At 39.8% G+C, this 21,429-nt stretch overlaps 2 protein-coding genes across 5 annotated transcripts in view; one reads left to right on the plus strand and one right to left on the minus strand.

The window, feature by feature from the left end:
• Nucleotides 1-349, minus strand: part of ZNF571 (zinc finger protein 571) — a 33,311-nt gene extending 32,962 nt beyond the window's left edge. The window contains exon 1 of one of the 2 annotated variants that reach the window (XM_033226028.1): nt 280-349. The gene's annotated coding sequence lies outside the window, so the exon portion shown is untranslated. Of the gene's footprint in view, nt 1; nt 107-279 lie in introns of those variants that run through there. The other variant, XM_033226025.1, reaches the window with a different exon arrangement.
• On the plus strand, nt 96-20,839 carry ZNF540 (zinc finger protein 540). Of its 3 annotated transcripts, none has more exons than XM_033226020.1 (5): nt 115-356; nt 4,252-4,332; nt 5,494-5,620; nt 6,872-6,970; nt 18,241-20,827. In XM_033226020.1, exons 2-5 carry the CDS (start codon nt 4,324-4,326, stop codon nt 19,989-19,991), a joined length of 1,986 nt encoding a protein of 661 aa, XP_033081911.1. In that variant the 5' UTR covers nt 115-356; nt 4,252-4,323; the 3' UTR covers nt 19,992-20,827. The 3 variants fall into 3 exon arrangements, with proteins under 3 accessions (XP_033081914.1, XP_033081911.1, XP_033081912.1); XM_033226021.1 differs by having other exon boundaries at nt 116-356; nt 6,875-6,970; nt 18,241-20,839; XM_033226023.1 differs by lacking the exon at nt 6,872-6,970 and having other exon boundaries at nt 96-356.
• The last annotated feature ends 590 nt before the right edge of the window (nt 20,840-21,429 follow it).

Here is a 21,429-nt window from a genome sequence, read left to right on the forward strand (position 1 = left end):
CCTGGCCGGCGCAGACAGGCTCCGTGCGTCAAGACGTAACAGCGTAGGTGTACGACGGGGCGCAGCGACGCAGGGGCCTTCGGGAAACGTAGTCTACAACTGGAAACCGGCCGGGTCGTGTCTGCGCAGGCCCAGCGGCTAAGATCAGGTCCAGCGCTCCAAAACAGAGCGATCCCTGCGGCTCCCTTGCTCGAACTGTGGGACTTACCCTACTATGGTCTGAGCCTACCCTATTTCATTATACTCAAGTAACGCCCCAGAAATTCCAGAGAATCTCACACAAAGAGGTTGAATCTTGCCGTGGTGCCTTCAGGTGAATGTCGTCCCGGGCTAGAAGAACTGCAAAAGGCTGTCAGGTAAGGTCTGGATTTCTCTCTGACAGCTCTGGTCGTGACGCAGTGGCCACGATACCGGGTTGCTGCTCACCGGGGTTCGCAAGTGTGACGCATTCTTCACGGCCATGTGTGTGCGTCTGTGTCTGTGCGCTCGCGTGTCCGTGTTCGAGTGTCCTCTGTGGGGGCAGAGTGGATAGTGGCCATGTCTGTGTGATGTGCTTCAGATTATGCTTGAGACTGTGAGAGAGGCTATTATTGGCGCATTAGGATTGTGTGCGGAAGGGTCTTGGGAATGGTTTGATTATAGCTTTGAGGGTGATGTCTGTTTAATCAGATTCAGCCTGCGACTGAGTATCTTATATCCTGTAAGAAATTGATTTTTCTTTGCATGGTCATGAATTTAAAATACATTCCTATGAAATTATATAAATTTAGTGAATGATTCATTGAGAATTCACTTGTGGCAGTGGATGTGGGGGAAGAAGGGTGTGAGCATAATATTCTGAGAATGAGCAGCGCTGTGTTATACAGATTCCTGGCTTCAGTTTTCTCACCTGTAAAGTGAGGATATCAGTCGTGTAACACTTTGGAACAATGCTTTTTAACAGAAATTTCTGCAAAACTGGGTTCCATTTTGTATATCTGTGCTCTCCAATACAATAGGCACTAGCTACATATGGCTACTGAGAAATTGAAATGTGGCTGGTTTGACTGAAGAACGAATTTGTAAAATTGTGTTCAATTTTAATAAATCTAAATGTAAACAGCTATATATGGCTAGCAGTCTTCCTATTGAACAGTACAACCTGGAGCATTAATTTGCCTTCAAGATTTGAAGGTGGTAAAAACTTAATTCATCTAGCAAATATTTGAAAATGAAATTCTTAAAATTTCTTTAAATTATTTTTTCAATTTGAGATGATTGCAGATTCATATGAGGTTGTAAGAAATAATAGAGACATTGTGTGTTATCCTCAACTTAAGTCTTCTCCAATGATAACATCTTGCAGGACTGTAGTATAATATGACAACCAGGATGTTGACATTGATAGTCAAGACAGATCATTTCCATCACCACAAGGATCTGTTGTGTTGCCCTTTTATAGACAAATGTACTTTCTTCCCTCTTGTTTGAAGATATTCGTGTCAACATTAATGATAATGTAGGCATACCTCATTTTATTGTGCGTCATTTGATTGCACTTTGTAGATACTGTATTTGTTTGTTTTAAAGAGACAGGGTCTCACTGTCTCACCCAGGCTGGAGTGCAGTGGGGCCATTATAGCTCAGTGCAGTCTCAAACTCCTGGGTTCAAGGTATCCTCCAGCTGGCCCACAAAGCCTGAAATACTTATTATGTGGTTCTTTGCAGGAAAAGTTTGCAGACTCCCAATCTATATTATTTCTGATGGCTACTTTATTTTCTATTATATGGATACACTAGAATTTATTTAACCTGATCTTTATTTAAGTCTAATTTATGTTTGTATCTAGCTTTTTCCATTTTAAAATTAGTCTATCTGCACCTGTCTGCATATATCCTAGTGAACATATATAATTATTTTCCTTAGACAGGGTCATAGGAGTGAGATTGCTGAAACATCTGGCTCACATTATTAAATTCTGCTAATATAATTTCTTTTCCTTTTTTTTTTTTTGAGACAGAGTCTCGCTCTGTCGCCCAGGCTGGAGTGCAGTGGCGCGATCTCGGCTCACTGCAAGCTCCGCCTCCTGGGTTTATGCCATTCTCCTGCCTCAGCCCGGCTAGTTTTTTGTATTTTTTTAGTAGAGATGGGGTTTCACCGTGTTCGCCAGAATGGTCTCGATCTCCTGACCTCGTGATCCGCCCGTCTCGGCCTCCCAAAGTGCTGGGATTACAGGCTTGAGCCACCGCGCCCGGCCTGCTAATATAATTTCTAATTTACCCTCTTTAAGGTGGCACCAGTATATAACATGCTGTGAGGTCATCTATTCTACTCCAGTTCAACATGTTATTATCAGTCTTTTCAATGTTCCCGTGTTGTAAATATAAAATGCTATTTGCCACTTTAACGTATATTATCTTAATGAGTAGCAACATTTAATAGCTTTTAGTCATTAAACCCGAGTCATTATTCACGCTCAGGTTTTATTAGGCATAATAAGAAATTCTGGGTATCAGTGACAAGAGCACAGTTGAAAAAGAACTGGCTTTGTAGTTGGAGAATTGTGGATTCAGAACTCAGATGTCTTGTTTATTAATAGTGGATTTAGGTTTCTGTTTTTCTGATGTTGAAGTGGAGATAATAATGACACTGTAGAGCTGTTCTAAGGATTAAATATCTATATATAAGGTATGTATCACATAAAAGTTGATTTTTTTAAATTGCTTCCAGGGCCATAAACTTACTTCTCCCTCTAATTTGAGTACTGAGGGAGAAGGGAGGGTGAATGATGTCCTGCAGGGACCCTGGGGACTCTTCTGATTGAAGGAAACGGGGAGTGGTGAGCGCTGAGGATTGTGGGAGTTCTAGTTCAGGCTAGGAAAAGGGATCCCAGTGTGCAAGTATAATTTTGCAATGATAAAAGCCATCATGGATTGTCTATGCCAGGAATCAGCAACTGTTTTTTGTTTTTTTTTTTTTTAGACGGAGTCTCGCTCTTGTTGCACAGGCTGGAGTACAATGGGACGATCACAGCTCACCACAGCCTCCGCCTCCCAGATTCAAGCGATTCTCCTGCCTCAGCCTCCTGAGTAGCTGGGATTACAGGCGTGTACCACCACACCCAGCTAATTTTGTATTTTTAGTAGAGACAGGGTTTCTCCATGTTGGTCAGGCTGGTCTTGAACTCCCGACCTCAGGTGATCCGCCCGCCTCGGCCTCCCAAAGTGCTGGGATTATAGATGTGAGCCACCATGCCCGGCCAGCAAATGGTTTTTATAGAGGGTCAAATAGGAAGTATTTTAGGCTGTGTGGCCCATACAGTCTCTATTGCAACTACTCAACTTGGCTATTGTAGCTTTCTGAAAGTAGCCATAGTCAGAAGTAAACAAATGAGCACAGCTGTGTTCTGTTCCAACTTTATTTACAAAAACATGTGGGCGGGCCAGATCTGGCCCATGGGCCACAGGTTGCAAACTCCTAGTCTGTTTTATCTTTCGTCTTTATTTTTATTTTTATTTATTTATTTTATTTTATTTTATTTTTTTTTGAGACGGAGTCTGGCTCTGTCTCCCAGGCTGGAGTGCGGTGGCCGGATCTCAGCTCACTGCAAGCTCCGCCTCCCGGGTTTACGCCATTCTCCTGCCTCCGCCTCCCAAGTAGCTGGGACTACAGGCGCCCGCCTCGTCGCCCGGCTAGTTTTTTGTATTCTTTAGTAGAGACGGGGTTTCACCGTATTAGCCAGGGTGGTCTCGATCTCCTGACTTTGTGATCCGCCCGTCTCGGCCTCCCAAAGTGCTGGGATTACAGGCTTGAGCCACCGCGCCCGGCCTATCTTTCGTCTTTAACTCTGGGGAAGCCAAGAAGCTCCTAAGGCCATGAAGGCAGTCTGCTTTGGACAATGTGGTCTGTCCCCTTTGGATGGTGAGAATTGAGGGAAGAGAATCTACTCTGGGCAGTTCGGAACATCCCAGCTTTGGGCCTAGATCAGTACTGATAGTGGGGATAGTGTCCTCATAGTGGGGATTGGCCCAGAACTCTCCTGCTGAAATATTAGTTGTGTGTTCTAATGCAGGAGAACCTCTGCACTGTGTCCATCCTTGTACAGCCAGGTTCCCTTGGTGTGGTGAGAGTATGTCGGAGGGAGGTGAGGGAAGTTTAGGGGAAGTGTTTAGAAGCAACAATGGAAAATACAAGATTATTAATTTATATCATGTTTTTACCTCTGAGGCAAACCTAGTCTCATTGCCTCATTTTTTTCTTCTCTAACTCAGGCTTCTCAGAACTTTGCTTCTCCAGCAGAATAATCCTGTGGAAGACTGAAAAGTTCTTGTGAGTCTAAAACCATGGCCCATGTAAGTTAGTTTCTCTTTCCTTTAGATTCTTTTGTTTTTCAAGATCATGTGAACATTTTCGCTCTTTATGCTGACACTTCCTAACATAATTTTTTCTTAATCCCCACGTTTCCAAGCTCCTCCCTTGTGCCCCCTCTCTTTTCTAACCAGTATCCATGTGCACATTGACGAGATAATTCAGGGTACTCAGTCTCTATCTAGAGCAGGGATAGACAGACATGAAGTTCCTAGATGGAGGTACTTTACCATTCTTTGTCGGATCTGAGGTATAATGAAACCAAGAATGGACTCATTTGACTACACATAGGAAAGCACTGCAGTTTTCCACAGATCCTATGTCTGTAGATAAAACGCAGTTTAATATTGATTGGCCTCAGTTTCAGTATGTGGTTGGGGCCTGCTTATAGAGAGGTCAGGGGATCTTTCCTGAGACTCTCAGAGGTGAAAACCCATAGTAAGATGCATTTTGTGGTTAAACCGAATGTGCTAGTCTTGACATCAGTATGATTCTGGTTCATTACATCAGTATTCTTAATCTCAAGAACAAAGAAGGTGTGTAGTGCTTATAAAAAAATCATCCAGATACATAAATATTAGATAATTGTATTCTCCCAGATTTGCAGTGAGGTACTATGGCCTTGAACTTCTGAGTTCACCACTGTACTCCATCCTGGGCAACAGAGCGAGATCCCCATATCGATTGATCAATCAGTTGATCAATAGATAGATAGATAAACTTAAAAGAAAAAGAGGATATAGTATTCTTTTTTCTTTAAGTTATTTATTAAGTGGTTTTCTTAAAGTATTTATTATTAAGTAATAATTTATTGAGAATTTTTGAGGTAGAAATATAGTTTATTTGCTTGTATCCACTGTTTAATTGAATTGGGAAACACTTATTTGTTTCCAGAAATGTTTTGAGTAAAGAACCCCATAATATACAGGAAATTTTGCATACATTGGCTGGATTCTTTAAGAAAATGACGTGACTCTACTTTAGAACACCTGGTTCCTTTCTTCTGTCTTTATCATAAGCTTTCAGCCCCAGCCTAGAGTTTAGTATAGTACCCCTTGCTGCAATGAAACCTTTTATCTCCTTTGCTTCTTTTTAAAATACTTGTTCTGTAATTTCACCAGTAATATGTTGGTTTATGGTTTCAGGCATTGGTGACGTTCAGGGATGTGACTATAGACTTCTCTCAGAAGGAATGGGAGTGCCTGGACACTACTCAGAGGAAATTGTACAGAGATGTGATGTTGGAGAATTATAGTAACTTGGTCTCACTGGGTAAGGTCACCTATGCCAAATAATGTAGACTCTGTTTTCTGAAATAGTAGCTTTCTCTTCCATAAATTTAGGAGATATTATTAAGAAACTAGCTGAATTTCTTCTCTCTTCCTCAAGGACTGGACTGAACTTTGATGGTTTGTGAATGGCACTTCCACTAAATGCTTTCATTTTCACCATACTTCCCTGAGCCTCATGAAATGTTCCTGAATCCATTCTTGTAGTTGCTTCTCCCTTAATAGTTAAGAGACTGGATTTGAATTTTGGGGCATTTACTCCAAAGCCAATGCCAATGAAATCAGGTTTCACATTGCACTTGAGCTCAGAATTGCTATGGATGCTCTGTTATTTGGTAACATGCCTGCGAGGATAACAGCCCCACCCAGGGTCTACAATTTACATGCCATGGTTCAGACCAATAAAATTGACTTAAAATTAAAGTGAATGCATTCTACTTCCTAAAACAAACATTTTCTCTTACTGATTTGTGATTGAAAGTTTTACCTATTGGACATTATGCTCAGTACCTGGGTGGTGGGATCACACGTACCTCAAACTTCAGCATCACACAATATCCCCAGGTAACAAACCTGCACATTTGGCCCTGTATCTAAAATAAAAGTTGAAATTAGTTAGAGTAAAATAAAATTTATTAACTTAGCATCTAACTTTAAATGAATATGTTAGCAAGAACCTAGAAATATCTTAGGAAGCTTCTTGTTTTGCTCTAAGCAAATTAACAACAAAAATAATAATAGCTAATAGAGTGCTTATTGTATACTAGGCACCATTCTAAGTATTAGCTATGAGATACAAAAGAAAAAAAGAAAAGAAAAGGTACTACTTTTGCTTTCATTTTATAGATGAAAAAACCGAGGCCCAAAGAATTTAACCAGTTTGTTTACAATCATTAGTCAGTAGGTAGCAGAGTAGAATTTGGACCCACATGGTCTGGCTTCAGAGTCTGTGCCCTCAATAACTACTGCCTCTCAATAGACCCAGTCTGTATGAGTTTTAATTCTAAAATGAATTAAAATTCTCCTGGATGAATTTTAATTCCCCTGCCCATCAAGTTTCTTTATTCTCTGAGATCCTGAGGTTACACTAAGTTGAATATTCTTTAATCCTGTCAGTTTTTTCTGAAGTCTTTATCGAAATCACGTTGATCCATATGAATTTAACCAAGTCTCAAAATGTTTCTGAACGTGCAATGTTTTACTTCTATATATTCTTGTATTTCTTTCTTGGAAGCAGGATATTCTGGCTCAAAGCCAGATGTGATTACCTTATTGGAGCAAGGGAAAGAGCCCTGCGTGGCAGCGAGGGATGTGACAGGAAGACAGTACCCAGGTGAGTTGAGAGTTCATCAGGCAGATGGAAGCCCTCATTGCCAGTCGCGGCCAGCTGGTGAGGGAGCATACACAGGCTTTGCATGCTGTGTAGGTAGTTCCTCTCAGAGGCCTCAGGCCTTTGGAGAAAAGACCTAAGACAGCGAAGAAAACAGATCATCTTAGCATGAACTATCAAGAGAACCTCATCTTGGCTCCTACTTACCACCTGTCTTTGTTTTTGTTTCCACCCATATTACTCTCCATTTCAGTAAAAAGAATGTGCTTTCCCAGTGCAATCAGTTGCTTCCTATCTTTTCTCCATTGATATGTGTGCTTGTTTCTAATGTCTAAAAGTTCAGTCTTTCACATATTCAGCATATATCAGTACCTTGGTGAATAAAGCCAAAACCTCCCCACACTAATGGAATTAACATTGTCGTAGGGGAGATACATAGTAAACTGTAAACAAATGAATATAAATAATGATGCATGCTATGAAAGGAACCTATGAAGGGTAAGGAGATAGAGTTTGAGCAGGTTTAATTTAGGTGGGTTGCCCAGGGAAGGCTCTTCGAAGAGTGAATATATGTGCAGAGATGTACAGTATAGGCTTAGGCTATGTGAATATCTGGAAGAAAATAATTCCAAGCACAGTGGAGAAGTGAGTTTTGTGTGTTTGAAGAACTTGAAGAAGCTCAGAGCAGATTCAGAGTGGGGAAGAGTAACTAAATATGAATTTAGAGCTGAGCAGGGGCCAGATCTGGTTCTGTTTATCATAGCAAAAAATTTGGATTTTTCTTTTCCAAGAGTGATTGAAAGCCATAATCAAAAATACGTTTTTAAACGATTGCTGTAGATGCTCTGTGAAGAATATACTAAACAGGGGCAAGATTGGAAGCAGAAAGATCAGTTATCAGGCTAGTTCAGAAGTCTAGATTAGCAGTGATAGTAGCTTGGATTGGGATGGTAGTGGTGAGGGGTGGTGAGAAGATGCTGTATTCATCTTATAATTTGAAAGTAGAGCTAACAGACATGCCATGGGGTATGAGTGAACAAGAAATCATAGGTGAACCAGCAGCTAAGTGTATATAATTTGCTGAGATGGACATATGGGAAAGATAGCTTGGAAGATGGAAATAGAGTCCTGATTTAGGTATATATATTTAAAATGCCTACTTGTTATCAAAATTGAGATGTTGAACAGTCAAGAGAGATGGTAGGACAAGTTATATTAACTTGGGTGTCCAGCCAATGAACTGACTGAATAAGATCACTTAGGGCTGATCTGACCTACTACCTATTTTTGTAAATAAAGTTTTATTGAAACGTAGCCACACTTAATTATTTAATGTATTGTCTATGGCAGAGTTGAGTAGTTGAGACAGAAGTCATATGGCTCGCAATGCATAAGATATCGACTGTCTGGTCCGTTACAGAAAGTTTGCTGATTCCCTGCCTTTAGCAAATGAGTTTCATAGAATGAAGGGAGCCAGATGAGAAAAAGACTGAGGTCTGGGGCACTCTATTTAGAGAAGGAAGAGGAGGCAGCAAGTAGATTGAGAACAAGTGGGCCTGGAGAGTGGTACCAAAAAAGTCAAATGAAGAAAATGTTTTGGCTGGACGCCATGGCTCAAGCCTGTAATCCCAGCACTTTGGGAGGCCGAGGTGGGTGGATCACGAGGTCAGGAGATCCAGACAATCCTGGCTAACACGGTGAAACCCCATCTCTACTAAAAATACAAAAAAATTAGCCGGGCGTGGTGGCAGGCGCCTGTAGTCCCAGCTACTCGGGAGGCTGAGGCAGGAGAATGGCTTGAACCTGGGAGGCGGAGCTTGCAGGGAGCCGAGATCATGCCACTGCACTCCAGTCTGGGCGACAGAGCGAGACTCCGCCTCAAAAAAAAAAGAAAATGTTTCAAGTGGAAGGGAGTAGTTATCTGTGAGGTCCACTGAACTGTAAATTGCCTATAGGATATGGCAGGAAAGAAGCTGGTGGTGACCTTGTGTTAAGAGGACAAGGTTTCCGTGGAGTCGGAGGTGAAAAAAGCCTGCCAGATGTGACTGAAATAAAATGGGAGGTGAGGTAGTGATGACAGTGAGATAGAAAACTTTTCTAATGGGAATTCTGTTAGGAGGGAACTAGATAAGGGGTTAGTCGCTAGAAGAGGATATGGGATGTAAGGAATCTTTTATTATTATTTTTTTTGAGATGGAATTTTGCTCTTGTCGCCCAGGCTGCAGTGCAGTGGCGCGATCTCGGCTCACTGCAACCTGCATCTCCCAGGTTCAAGCAATTCCCCTGCCTCAGCCTCCCGAGTAGCTGGTATTACAAGCGCCTGCCACCACACCTGGCTAATTTTTGTATTTTTAGTAGAAATGGGGTCTCACCATGTTGGCTAGGCTGGTCTTGAACTCCTGACCTCAGGTGATCCGCCCATCTTGGCCTCCCAAAGTGCTGGGATTACAGGCGTGAGCCACCGTGCCTGGCCAGGAGTCTATTTCAAGATGTGAGATTTTTAAGATGGAAATGATTCTATAGAAAGGGGAAAAATTGTAGTGGAGGGAAGGATAATTATGGAAATTGGAGGACAAGGAGGCAGGATCCAGTGCACGAGAAAAATTTAGAGAACTATAGCTATGACAATGGATATAGGTGGGTTGATTGATGTGGTATTATGTATTTCTTTTCAATGCTTCATTTTTATTAGAAGAATAAGGGAGATCATCAGCTAAGAATTGGCAGGAGGGAAGGGAGAGTTATATTTGAAGTGAAAGATGTAAATATATTTTGAATACTGGTGTTCAGTTTACCTGCCTCTCACTAGCTCGTTCACTTTTTATTTTCTATTAATCAGGAGTTAATAATAATAACAGTTAACATTATTTACTGTATACCAGATTTAGTCATTTCACAATGTATATATTCTTCAAAATATGTTGTACAGAGTAAATACATACAATTTTATCTATCAATGTAAAAAAAAGTATTTTTTAAAATATGAAGAAAAGGCTATTAAGTTCTACACAGTATATTGATTCTTCTATATCAAGCCAAATTCTGATTTGTATTTTCTTTGCAGTTTTTTTTAAATTGAAATTCTTGGGTTGTATATAATCAGATCATTTGCAAATCATGATAGTTTTTCATTCTTCCTTAAAAATGTTTACCTCTAAAATTCTTAATTCTGCTTAGTTGTTTTGCTTATCATGATTTTATATAAAGGATAAGATAACTTTTCTTTTTGCTGTTTTCTTGAGTAGCTAAACTAACTTTAAAATTATCTGTTCTATAAAACTTTTATAGACGTCTATGAAATTGCAAGGATAGGTGTTTCACAATGGAATTTCATTTGCTTAGGCTTTTTTTCTTCTGTGGTCAATACAGGAAATTAATAGTTTCCTTAAAATTTTTTATTCTGGAATGTACAGGTTATTTTGTTTAGAGCATTACATAGAGCTTTGGAAAATAGCCTTACTATTTTTTTTCAAATCAGCTTTATTGAGATATGATTTATATACAAGAAAATTCATTAATTGTATCTGTTTAGTTATTTTGGACAAACACATGAGTCTTGTAAAATCATCACCACTTCAGTCAAGATCTAGAATATGTCCACCATGTCAACACTTTCTATTATGTTTCTTTACAGTCAGTACCCTTCCCCCATTTTCAGCACAGCCCGTGACAGGAAACTAAGTTGCCTTCTTTCCCTAATTGTGTCTTTTCTACAACTTCATATCAAATAAATCAGAGTATGCAGTATTTTGTGTCATACTTCTTCCACTTCTATGAGATTCATCCAAGTAGTTAGAAGTCTCAGTAGTTAATTCCTTTTTCTTGCTGAATAGTATTTCGTATCTACTTGTTAACAGTTTATGAACATCTAAATTGTTTCTAGTCTTTCACGAGTATGAGTAAAGCTATTATGAGTGCTTGTTTACAAGTCTTTGTTTGAATGTATGCTTTGTTACCTTGGGTAAAATACCTGAGGGTGGGATTCATGGATTATGTAAGTGTATATAAGAAACTGGACCGAGCACAGTGGCTCATGCCTGTAATCCCAGCACTTTTTTGGGAGGCTAAGGCAGGCAGATCGCTTGAGCCCAGGAGTTCTAGACCAGCCTGCGCAACGTGGCAAACCTGTCTCTACTAAAAATACAAAAATTAGCTAGGATGGTGGTACACACCTGTAAAAACTTTATTCAAAAAAAAAAAAAAAAACTGGGCTGGGTGTGGTGGCTCACGCCTGTAATCCCAGCACTTTGGGAGGCCAAGGCGGATGGATCATGAGGTCAGGAGGTCAAGACCAGCCTGGCCAACGTGGGGAAACCCCGTCTCTACTAAAAATACAAAAATTAGCTGGGCGTGGTGGCGCATGCCTGTAATCCCAGCTACCCAGGAGGCTGAGGCAGGAGAATCACTTGAAACTGGAAGGCGGAGGTTGCAGTGAGCCAAGATCGTGCCACTGCACTCCAGCCTGGGCAACAAGAGCAAAACTCTGTCTCCAAAAAAAAAAAAGAAAGAAACTGTCCAAAGTGGCTATATTTTTTGGCATTCCCAGTAGATGTCCAATAGCTCCACATTCTTGCCAGCCTGTGGTATTGTCAGTCATTTTAATCTTAGTCATTTTAGTGGATATGTAGGTATATCTCATTGTGATTTTAATTTGCATTTAACTAATGACTAATGTTGAACATATTTTCGTTTATTTGCCATTCCTTTATTTCCTTTAGTAAAAAGTGTCTGTTTAGAATTTTTATCCATTAAATTTTTTAGCAATTTTATTGAGGTATAATTTACATAACATAAAATGTACTCACTGTAAGTGCACATTTGGTGACTTTTAGTCAATTTATAGTTAGGCAGCCATCATGGCAATCCAGTTTTAGAATATTTCCATCATCCCCAAATGTTTCCTTATGCCCCTTTGCAGTTAATCCCTTCTTCCACCTCCAGCTTTAGGCATCTACTGACCTACCTTCCATTTTTGTCAATTTTCCTTTTCTGAACATTTCATATGAATGGGATCATGCAATGTACAGTCTTTTGAATCTGGCTTCTTTAACTTAGCATAATGTTCTGGAGGTCCATTTATGAAGCAGCATGTATTAGTAATATATTTTTATTGCCAAATATGTTCTTTTGTAGGGATATACCATATTTTACTTATCTACTTACCAGTGATGGACTTTTGGATTGTTTATAGTTTGGGACTGTTGTCAATAATGCTACTATAAACATGGGTATACATATCATTGTGTGGACATATGTCTTAATTCATCTTAGTTGGATTCATAGGCATGGAACTGCTGGGTTATATGATGAATATAACTTTCACTTTATAAGAAACTGCCAAAATGTGTTCTAAACTACCTATATCGCTGTATCTTCCCAATAACAATGCATGAGGGTTTCAGTTTCCCTGTCTTCTCACCAACACGTGCTATTACCTGTCTTTTTGAGAACAGCCATTCCAGTGTGTGTGTAGTGGTATCTAATTGTGGTTGACGTTAAGCAATTGCTTATTGGCTACTGGCATAGCTTCTTTGGTGAAAAGGCTGTTCAGTGTTTTGCCCATTCTTAATATTAGGTTGTTTGTGTTATTATTGAGTTGCAAGAGTTATAAAAATATATTCTGAATAGAAGAATTTTATTTACATATATTATCAGCAAATATTTTCTCCTAGATTGCGATGGCATGTCTTTTCATTTTCTTAATCTTATCTTTTGCAGTGCAGACATTTTTCATTTTGATGAAGCCAAATGTATCTTTTTTTTCTTTTATGAATTGTGCTTTTGTATCTGAGAACTCTTTTTCTCATACAAGGACACAAAAATTCCCATTGATATTATCCATTTTGTTTATCTTCTTGATTTGTAAGAGTTCTTTATATATCTTATCATCAACCTCTTTATCAGATATATATTTTGCAATATTTTATTACTTTAGATACTAGATATATATTTTACAATATTTTATTAGTTTAGATACTAGATATATATTTTGCAATATTTTACTAGTTTCTGGAGTAACTTTCTTTTTTCTTTTTTTTTTTGAGACGGAGTCTCGCTCTGTCACCCAGGCTGGAGTGCTGTGGCCGGATCTTCAGCTCACTGCAAGCTCCGCCTCCCGGGTTCATGCCATTCTCCTGCCTCAGCCTCCTGGGTAGCTGGGACTACAGGCGCCGCCACCTCGCCTGGCTAGTTTTTTTTGTAGTTTTTAGTAGAGACGGGGTTTTTCCATGTTAGCCAGGATGGTCTCGATCTCCTGACCTCATGATCCGCCCGTCTCGGCCTCCCAAAGTGCTGGGATTACAGGTTTGAGCCCCCGCGCCTGACCCTGGAGTAACTTTCTATTAATTAACAAACTTTATTTTTAAAATCAGGTTTGGCCGGGCGCGGTGGCTCAAGCCTGTAATCCCAGCACTTTGGGAGGCCGAGACAGGCGGATCATGAGGTCAGGAGATCGAGACCATCCTGGCTAACATGGTGAAACCCCATCTCTACTAAAAAATACAAAAAACTAGCCAGGCGAGGTGGCGGGCGCCTGTAGTCCCAGCTACTTGGGAGGCTGAGGCAGGAGAATGGCGTAAACCCGGGAGGCGGAGCTTGCAGTGAGCTGAGATCCGGCCACTGCACTCCAGTCCGGGCGACAGAGCGAGACTCCGTCTCAAAAAAAAAAAAAAAAAAAAAAAAAATCAGGCTTACAGGAAAATTTCACAGAAAGTACAGAGTTCCTATATACTTTCTGTCCTCAAACATACACCCCCTCCCCAACTACCAACATTCCATATTACAGGGGTACATTTGTTACAGTTGATAAACCCACATTGACACATCATTATCACCCAAAGTCCACAGTCTGTATTAAGGTTCACTCTTGGTGTTATAAATTCTGTTAACTTTGAAAAATATATAATGACACGTATCCACAACTGTAGTATCATACAGAGTAGTTTCACTGCTCTAAAATTTCTGTTTGGCCTAGTCATCCCTCATTCCACCCTAACCCTTAGAAACCACTGAGCCTTTTACTGTCTCCATAGTTTTGCCTTTTTCAGACTGTCATGTAGTTGGATCATATAGTATGTAGCCTTCTAAGATTGGTGTCTTTCACTTAGTAATATGCATTTAAGTTTCCTCAACATCTTTTTGTGATGGCTTATTCTTTTAGCACTGAATAATAGTCCATTCTCTGGATGTACCACAGCTTATCCATTCACCTACTAAAGGACATCTTGGTTGTTTTTTAAGTATTGGAAGTTTTGAATAAAGCTGCTATATGCATTTGTGTGCAGGTTTTTGTATGAACATAAGCTTTCATTTTATTTGGGTAAACACCAAGGAATATGATTGCTGAGTAGTATGATAAGAATATGTTTAGTTTTGTAGGAAACTGCCAAAATGTTCTCCAAAGTGGCTATAATATTTTTGCATTCCCCCAGCAATGAATGAGAGTTCCTATTGCTCCACATCCTTGTCAGCATTTGGTGTTGCCAGTGTTTTAGATTTTGGCCATTCTAACAGGTGTGAAGTGGTATCTCGTTGTTTTAATTTGCAGTTCTCTGAGATTCCTGATCTCTGGTTTAGTGTCTGATATTAATTTGGAGAAATTCTCATTCATTGTTGCTTCATTTATTGCTTCTTTTCCTTTCTCTCTTTTTCCTCCTTCTGGTATTTTCATCATGTGTATTTACACCTTTTATACTTAACCCCAGAGTTCTTGGATATCTGTTCTGTTTCTTTCAGTATTTTTTTCTCTTTCTTTTCAGTGTTGGAAGTTTCTCTTGTCACATCCTCAAGTGCAGAGACTCCTCAGGCTGTGTCCAGTTTACTGATGAGCACATCAAAGGCATTTCTATTACAGTGTTTTTGATCTTTAGCATTTCTTTTTGATTCTTTCTTAGAATATTCATCTCTCTGTTTTCATTATCCATCTGGATGTTGTCTATTTTTTCTGTTAAAGCCCTTAACACATTTCTTATAGTCTTTTAAAATTCCTGGTCTGGTAATTCCAGCATTCCTGCCATATCTGATTCTAATTCTGATGCTTGTTTAGTCTCATCAAACTGTTTCTCGCCTTTTAGTTTTCCTTCTAATTTTTTGCTGGAAGGTAAACATGATGTACTGGGTAAAGGGAAAGATAGTAAATAGGCCTTTAGGAATGTAGTGATAAGGTGTAACGGGAGAAGAGTGTTCCCTAGTCCCAGAATTAGGTCTCAGTCTTTTGATGCACCTGTGCCACTGGACGGAACTTAACCAGTGCTTCCAGTTTTTTCCCCATCGCTAGGTGTGATGGGATGGCTTAGAGGGCTGAGCTGGGTATTTTCTTTCCTCTATGTCATTAGGCTCTAATAAAACCCCAGCAGGTTATGATCTATCTACTTGAAGAGAAAATACTTCTAACCTCAGGTGATCCACCCACCTTGGCCTCCCAAAGTGCTGGGATTACAAGCGTGAGCCACTGCACCTGGCCAGTATTTAGATTTTTTAGGCTCTTGTTTTATTTAGATTGCCACCCTCCAGCTTTCATTTAATTTATCTGTGTTAATAAGATTCCTTGACATTTCTAGTCTCCCAGCCATCACCTCATACTATTCAGTTACTGTGTTCTCCCTAAAATTGTTGAGTTTCTTAGTTCATTTTTTCCAGAAACCATTCAACATGGCACATACCTGTTACAATATCTAAAAAAATCATTTAAATACTTCTCTATCAAGTATAGGAATGGTTGGTTTTAGATGTAAGGGAACAGAAGAGATATCCTCTGAGAAAGGTTATAAAGAAAGTACAGTGGGCCGGGTGCGGTGGCTAATGCCTGTAATCCCAGCACTTTGGGAGGCCGAGGTGAGCAGATCACAGGGTCAGGGGTTCGAGACCATCCTGGCCAATATAGTGAAACCCCGTCTCTACTAAAAATACCAAAAAATTAGCCAGGCGTGGTGGTGGGTGCCTGTAATCCCAGCTACTTGGGAGGCTGAGGCAAGGAGAATCACTTGAAACTGGGAGGCGGAGGTTGCAGTGAGCCGAGATGGTGCCACTGCACTCCAGCCTGGGTGACAGTGCGAGACTCTGTCTCAGGGAAAAAAAAAAAGTAGAGTGACCAGGCATGGTAGCTCATGCCTGGAATCCCAGCTCTTTGGGAGGCCGAGGCAGGTGGATCACCTGGGGTCAGGAGTTCGAGACCAGCCTGGCCAACACAGTGAAACCCCATCTGTACTAAAAATACAAAAATTAGCTGGGTTTGGCAGCATGCACCTGTAATCCCAGCTACTTAAGAGGCTGAGGCAGGAGAATCGCTTGAACCTGGGAGACACAGGTTACAGTGAGACGAGATCATGCCATTGCACTCCATCCTGGGCGACAGAGTGAGACTTCATCTCAAAAAAAAAAAAAAGAAAACAGTACAGTGAGCATCCAGTAGGTGGCTGAATAGTAGTAAAACTCAGCTGTGAAAACACACATCTCTTTGCACAGGAGGCAGTGAACAACAGGGTTGGAAACATCTCTGTTTAATTGGATAGCCATTTAAAGGATGAGTAGGCAAAACAAGGGCTTTTTCATTTTATACATTTGGTTGAGCTACCTTGGAGTTACTTTTGTTCTGATCTGTAAGCTAGGAAAGAGTGCATTTAATCACTGTAATAAGGTGAGAGAGATTAGAGCTAGTTTGTAATTATTAACAAAAATATAAAAATTAAGTGATTGTCCTGATATTCAGTTGTCCTATACGTGGCTTATCTGTCATTCATCATCATAATTTCCTTTAAGACAATGATTAATTTATTGTACAGTCAATTGTTTAATGCCTGCTATATGCTAGTGGGTAGTTATTCACTGTTGAATGAAATAAGGATTACATCTTCCTTTGGGAAGGTTTCGGGATCAGAAAAGCAACAAAAGAGCAAAAAGAAAAATCAGTGGATGTGCATTTGAAAATTGTGAAATGAAGAAATGAAACATGGTGCTAGAATTGAGAATAAAGGACATAGACTGCCTTACAGTCAGTAGGGCAAGCCTTTCTGTGTAAGAGATATTTAACCAACCATTAAGAATGAGAAGGAGTTGGCCTTTCACAGAGCCCAGGACAGATTATTTTTAGGAGATGAAAAATCCCATAGAAAACTATATGGAATGGGAAATGCTATGACACAATCAAGGAGCTGAATAGAAGCAAATGTCATAATAAGAGTGGGTAAGGAGGACAATGTCTTTGAAAGAGGGCTTTAGGTAACCAAAGACCATATTATATTATATGGTAACATGTTTGGATTTTATTCTATGAGTAAAGAAAAACTGTTAAAATTGTTAAGTGGAGATTCTCCAACTTTGATCTATATCAGAATCATCTAGTGGAGTTATTAAAAATTCAGATACCAAATGACTCCTATAGATTTGGTTCACTTGACTTGTGTGGTAAGTAAATAGCAGTATTTGTGATAAATTCCCAGATGATTCTCATCCACAATAAAATTTTAGAACCACTGATGTAAATAAACTATTTGCCATATCACCACAATCTTTTTTTTTTTTTTTTTTTTGAGGCGGAGTCTCGCTCTGTCGCCCGGACTGGAGTGCAGCGGCCAGATCTCAGCTCACTGCAAGCTCCGCCTCCCGGGTTTACGCCATTCTCCTGCCTCAGCCTCCCGAGTAGCTGGGACTACAGGCGCCGCCACCTCGCCCAGCTAGTTTTTTTGTATTTTTAGTAGAGACGGGGTTTCACCGTGTTAGCCAGGATGGTCTCGATCTCTTGACCTCGTGATCCGCCCGTCTCGGCCTCCCCACCACAATCTTATATAATCTCTCTTTTTCTTTTTTGAGATGGAGTTTAGCTCTTGTAGCCCAGGCTGGAGTGCAATGGCACGATCTCAGCTTACTGCAACCTCCGCCTCCCAGGTTCAAGTAATTCTCCTGCCTCAGCCTCCCAAGTAGCTGGGATTACAGGCGCCTGCCACAACGATTGGCTAATTTTGTATTTTTTTAGTGGAGATGGGGTTTCACCATGTTGGTCAGGCTAGTCTTGAACTCCTGACCTCAGATGATCCACCTGCCTCAGCCTTCCAAAGTGCTGGGATTACAGGCATGAGCCACCACGCCCAGCTATAATCTCTCATTTTCAAAGCTCATGTTGCCTAATTTCAAATTACATAACTTTATTGAAATATTCTTTAAGCCATTGACTTCCAGTAAGAACTGTTTTCACTTTGTTTCCTATTTTGAAAATATAAACTTTATGTTATGCTGGCTACAGGAAAATAATTTTTGTTTACTTTTATGTTTTCTTTCAGGTTTGTTATCCAGGCATAAGACCAAGAAATTATCTTCAGAAAAGGACATTCATGAAATCAGTTTATCCAAAGGGAGTATAATAGAAAAAAGTAAAACTCTTCGTCTGAAAGGATCCATTTTGAGAAATGAGTGGCAGAGCAAAAGTGAGTTTCAGGGTCAGCAGGGACTTGAAGAAAGATCTATCAGTCAAAAGAAAATTGTCTCTAAAAAAATGTCAACTGGTAGAAAACACCCCTCTTTTACTCTGAATCAGATAATTCATAATAGTGAGGAAAGTTGTGACTCAAACTTGGTTCAACATGGGAAAATAGATTCTGATGTGAAACATGATTGTAAAGAACGTGGGAGTACCTTGAATAATGTCTGCCAGCTTACTCTCCATCAGAAAATTCATACTGGTGAAAAATCCTGTAAATGTGAGAAATGTGGGAAAGTTTTTAGTCATAGCTATCAACTTACTCTGCATCAGAGATTTCATACTGGTGAGAAACCTTATGAATGTCAAGAATGTGGGAAGACCTTTATTCTTTACTCACAACTTAATCGACATCAGAAAATTCACACTGGTAAAAAACCCTATATGTGTAAGAAATGTGATAAGGGCTTTTTTAGTAGATTAGAACTTACTCAACATAAAAGAATTCATACTGGTGAGAAATCTTATGAATGTAAAGAATGTGGAAAAGTTTTTCAACTTGTTTTCTATCTGAAAGAACATGAGAGAATTCATACAGGTAAGAAACCCTATGAATGTAAGGAGTGTGGGAAAGCTTTTAGTGTAGGTGGACAACTTACCCGTCATCAGAAAATTCATACTGGTGTAAAACCCTACGAATGTAAGGAATGTGGAAAGACCTTTGGACTTAGTTTTTACCTTACTGAACACAGGAGAACTCATGCAGGTAAGAAACCTTATGAATGTAAGGAGTGTGGGAAATCATTTAACATGCGTGGACAGCTTAATCGGCATAAAACAATTCATACTGGTATAAAACCTTTTGAATGTAAGGTGTGTGAGAAGGCTTTTAGTTATAGTGGTGACCTCAGAGTACATTCTAGAATTCATACTGGAGAGAAACCATATGAATGTAAGGAATGTGGGAAAGCCTTTATGCTTCGTTCAGTCCTTACTGAACATCAGAGACTTCACACTGGTGTGAAGCCCTATGAATGTAAGGAATGTGGGAAGACGTTTAGAGTGCGCTCTCAAATTAGTCTACATAAGAAAATTCATACTGATGTGAAGCCCTACAAATGTGTACGATGTGGGAAGACCTTTAGATTTGGTTTCTACCTTACTGAACACCAGAGAATTCACACTGGTGAAAAGCCCTATAAATGTAAAGAATGTGGAAAGGCCTTTATTCGTAGAGGGAATCTTAAAGAACATCTGAAAATTCATTCTGGTTTAAAACCCTATGACTGTAAAGAATGTGGGAAGTCCTTTAGTCGGCGTGGGCAGTTCACTGAACATCAGAAAATTCATACGGGTGTAAAACCATACAAATGTAAAGAATGTGGGAAGGCCTTTAGTCGTAGTGTAGACCTTAGAATACATCAAAGAATTCATACTGGTGAGAAACCCTATGAGTGTAAACAATGTGGGAAGGCCTTTAGACTTAATTCACACCTTACTGAACATCAGAGAATTCACACTGGTGAGAAACCCTATGAGTGTAAGGTATGTAGAAAGGCCTTTAGACAATATTCACATCTTTATCAACATCAGAAAACTCATAATGTAATTTAATATAAGAAAGGGTTTCCATGTCATGCTCTATTTATAGAATATCAAAATATTTATGGCCAGAAAGAAGTTCTGTCAATGTGTTGATCTTTTTTTAGACATATTAACTTAATAAATGTATGAGTCTTAAATATCTCTTAGTTCTCATTAAATTTAGGAAAATTCACACTAGAAAATAAAGCTGTTAATGTAACAGTTGTGGAAAAGTGTTCTAGCAACAGCATATACTTATCATCATTGCCTTTCCACTACTCTACTATCTGTGTGATATTAGACAAAATATTTGCTTCTTGGTACCTCAGCTGTAAAATGAAACACACCCAAAAGTGTGGTTAATTGTTTCCAACATGTATAATACAGCAACAACTATCTGGCCCATGTTACTTTGGCTTAATATTGGATATTACTGTTTTTATTATCATCAACATTATTATTAGTAGATTTCTTAACAGGAAGACACAGTGGAGATGACAAATTTGGAAAAGTCACTCATCACGTATATTTCATGAAGTACTTCTTTGATAAAATCTGTGTTATGGGCTGAATGTTTGTGTTCCCGTAACGATTCCTATGTTGAAACACGAATCACAAGGTGATGGTATTTGAAGGTAGGGCCTTTAGGAGGAAATCAGGTCATGAGGGTGCAGCCTTCCTGAATGGGATTGCTGCCTTTATTAGAGGAAGCCAAAGAGCCAGCTAGCTCTTTCAACTACATGAGGATGCAGCAGGAAGTCAGCAGTCTACAGTGCCAAAGAGGGAGGGCCTTTCCCAGAACCCAAGCATGTTGGCACCCTGACCTTGGACTTGCAGCCTCCAAAACTGTGAGAAATAAATTTCAGTTGTTTATAAGCCACTGAGTCTATGGTGTTTAGTTATGCAGCCCAGAATAACGAAGGCACTCCATTAGAATATAAAGAAAATGTAAAGATCTGAATTCAGACCTCATTGCTTAAGTTCTACCAGAAAATTAAAGATGAAGAGAAACCCTAAGGATGTAGTGAGTGGGAGGACCTTAGAATATAGCTTTTGAAGCATCAGAGAGAGGTGTGAGGGGATTTACCCACAATAATATAGAAATTAAATGGATAGAAAAAAGAAAGCTGTCTGGCCGGGCGCCATGGCTCACGCCTGTAATCCCAGCACTTTAGAAGGCCGAGGCAGGCAGATTACCTGAGGTCAGGAGTTCGAGACCAGCCTGGCCAACATAGAGAAACCCCATCTCTACTAAAAATACAAAAATTAGCCAGGCGTGGTGGCAGGCACCTGTAATCCCAGCTACTCAGGAGGCTGAGCTAAGAGAATCACTTGAATCCGGGAGGTGGAAGTTGCAGTGAGCTGAGATCATGCCATTGCACTCTAGCCTGGGGGACAAGAGTGAGACTTTGTCTCAAAAAAAAAAAAAAAAAAAAAAATTGAAAAAAGAAAGCTGTGTATTTAGAAA

Source organism: Trachypithecus francoisi, unplaced genomic scaffold, assembly GCF_009764315.1.
Source record: "Trachypithecus francoisi isolate TF-2019V2 unplaced genomic scaffold, Tfra_2.0 Lachesis_group12, whole genome shotgun sequence".
Classification (NCBI taxonomy): domain Eukaryota; kingdom Metazoa; phylum Chordata; class Mammalia; order Primates; family Cercopithecidae; genus Trachypithecus; species Trachypithecus francoisi.

Coding starts and splice junctions, on each gene's coding strand:
- ZNF540 (XM_033226020.1), top strand. Junction 5,621..6,871: donor TAGTAACTTGGTCTCACTGG/GTAAGGTCACCT, acceptor CTTTCTTGGAAG/CAGGATATTCTGGCTCAAAG. Junction 6,971..18,240: donor GACAGGAAGACAGTACCCAG/GTGAGTTGAGAG, acceptor GTTTTCTTTCAG/GTTTGTTATCCAGGCATAAG.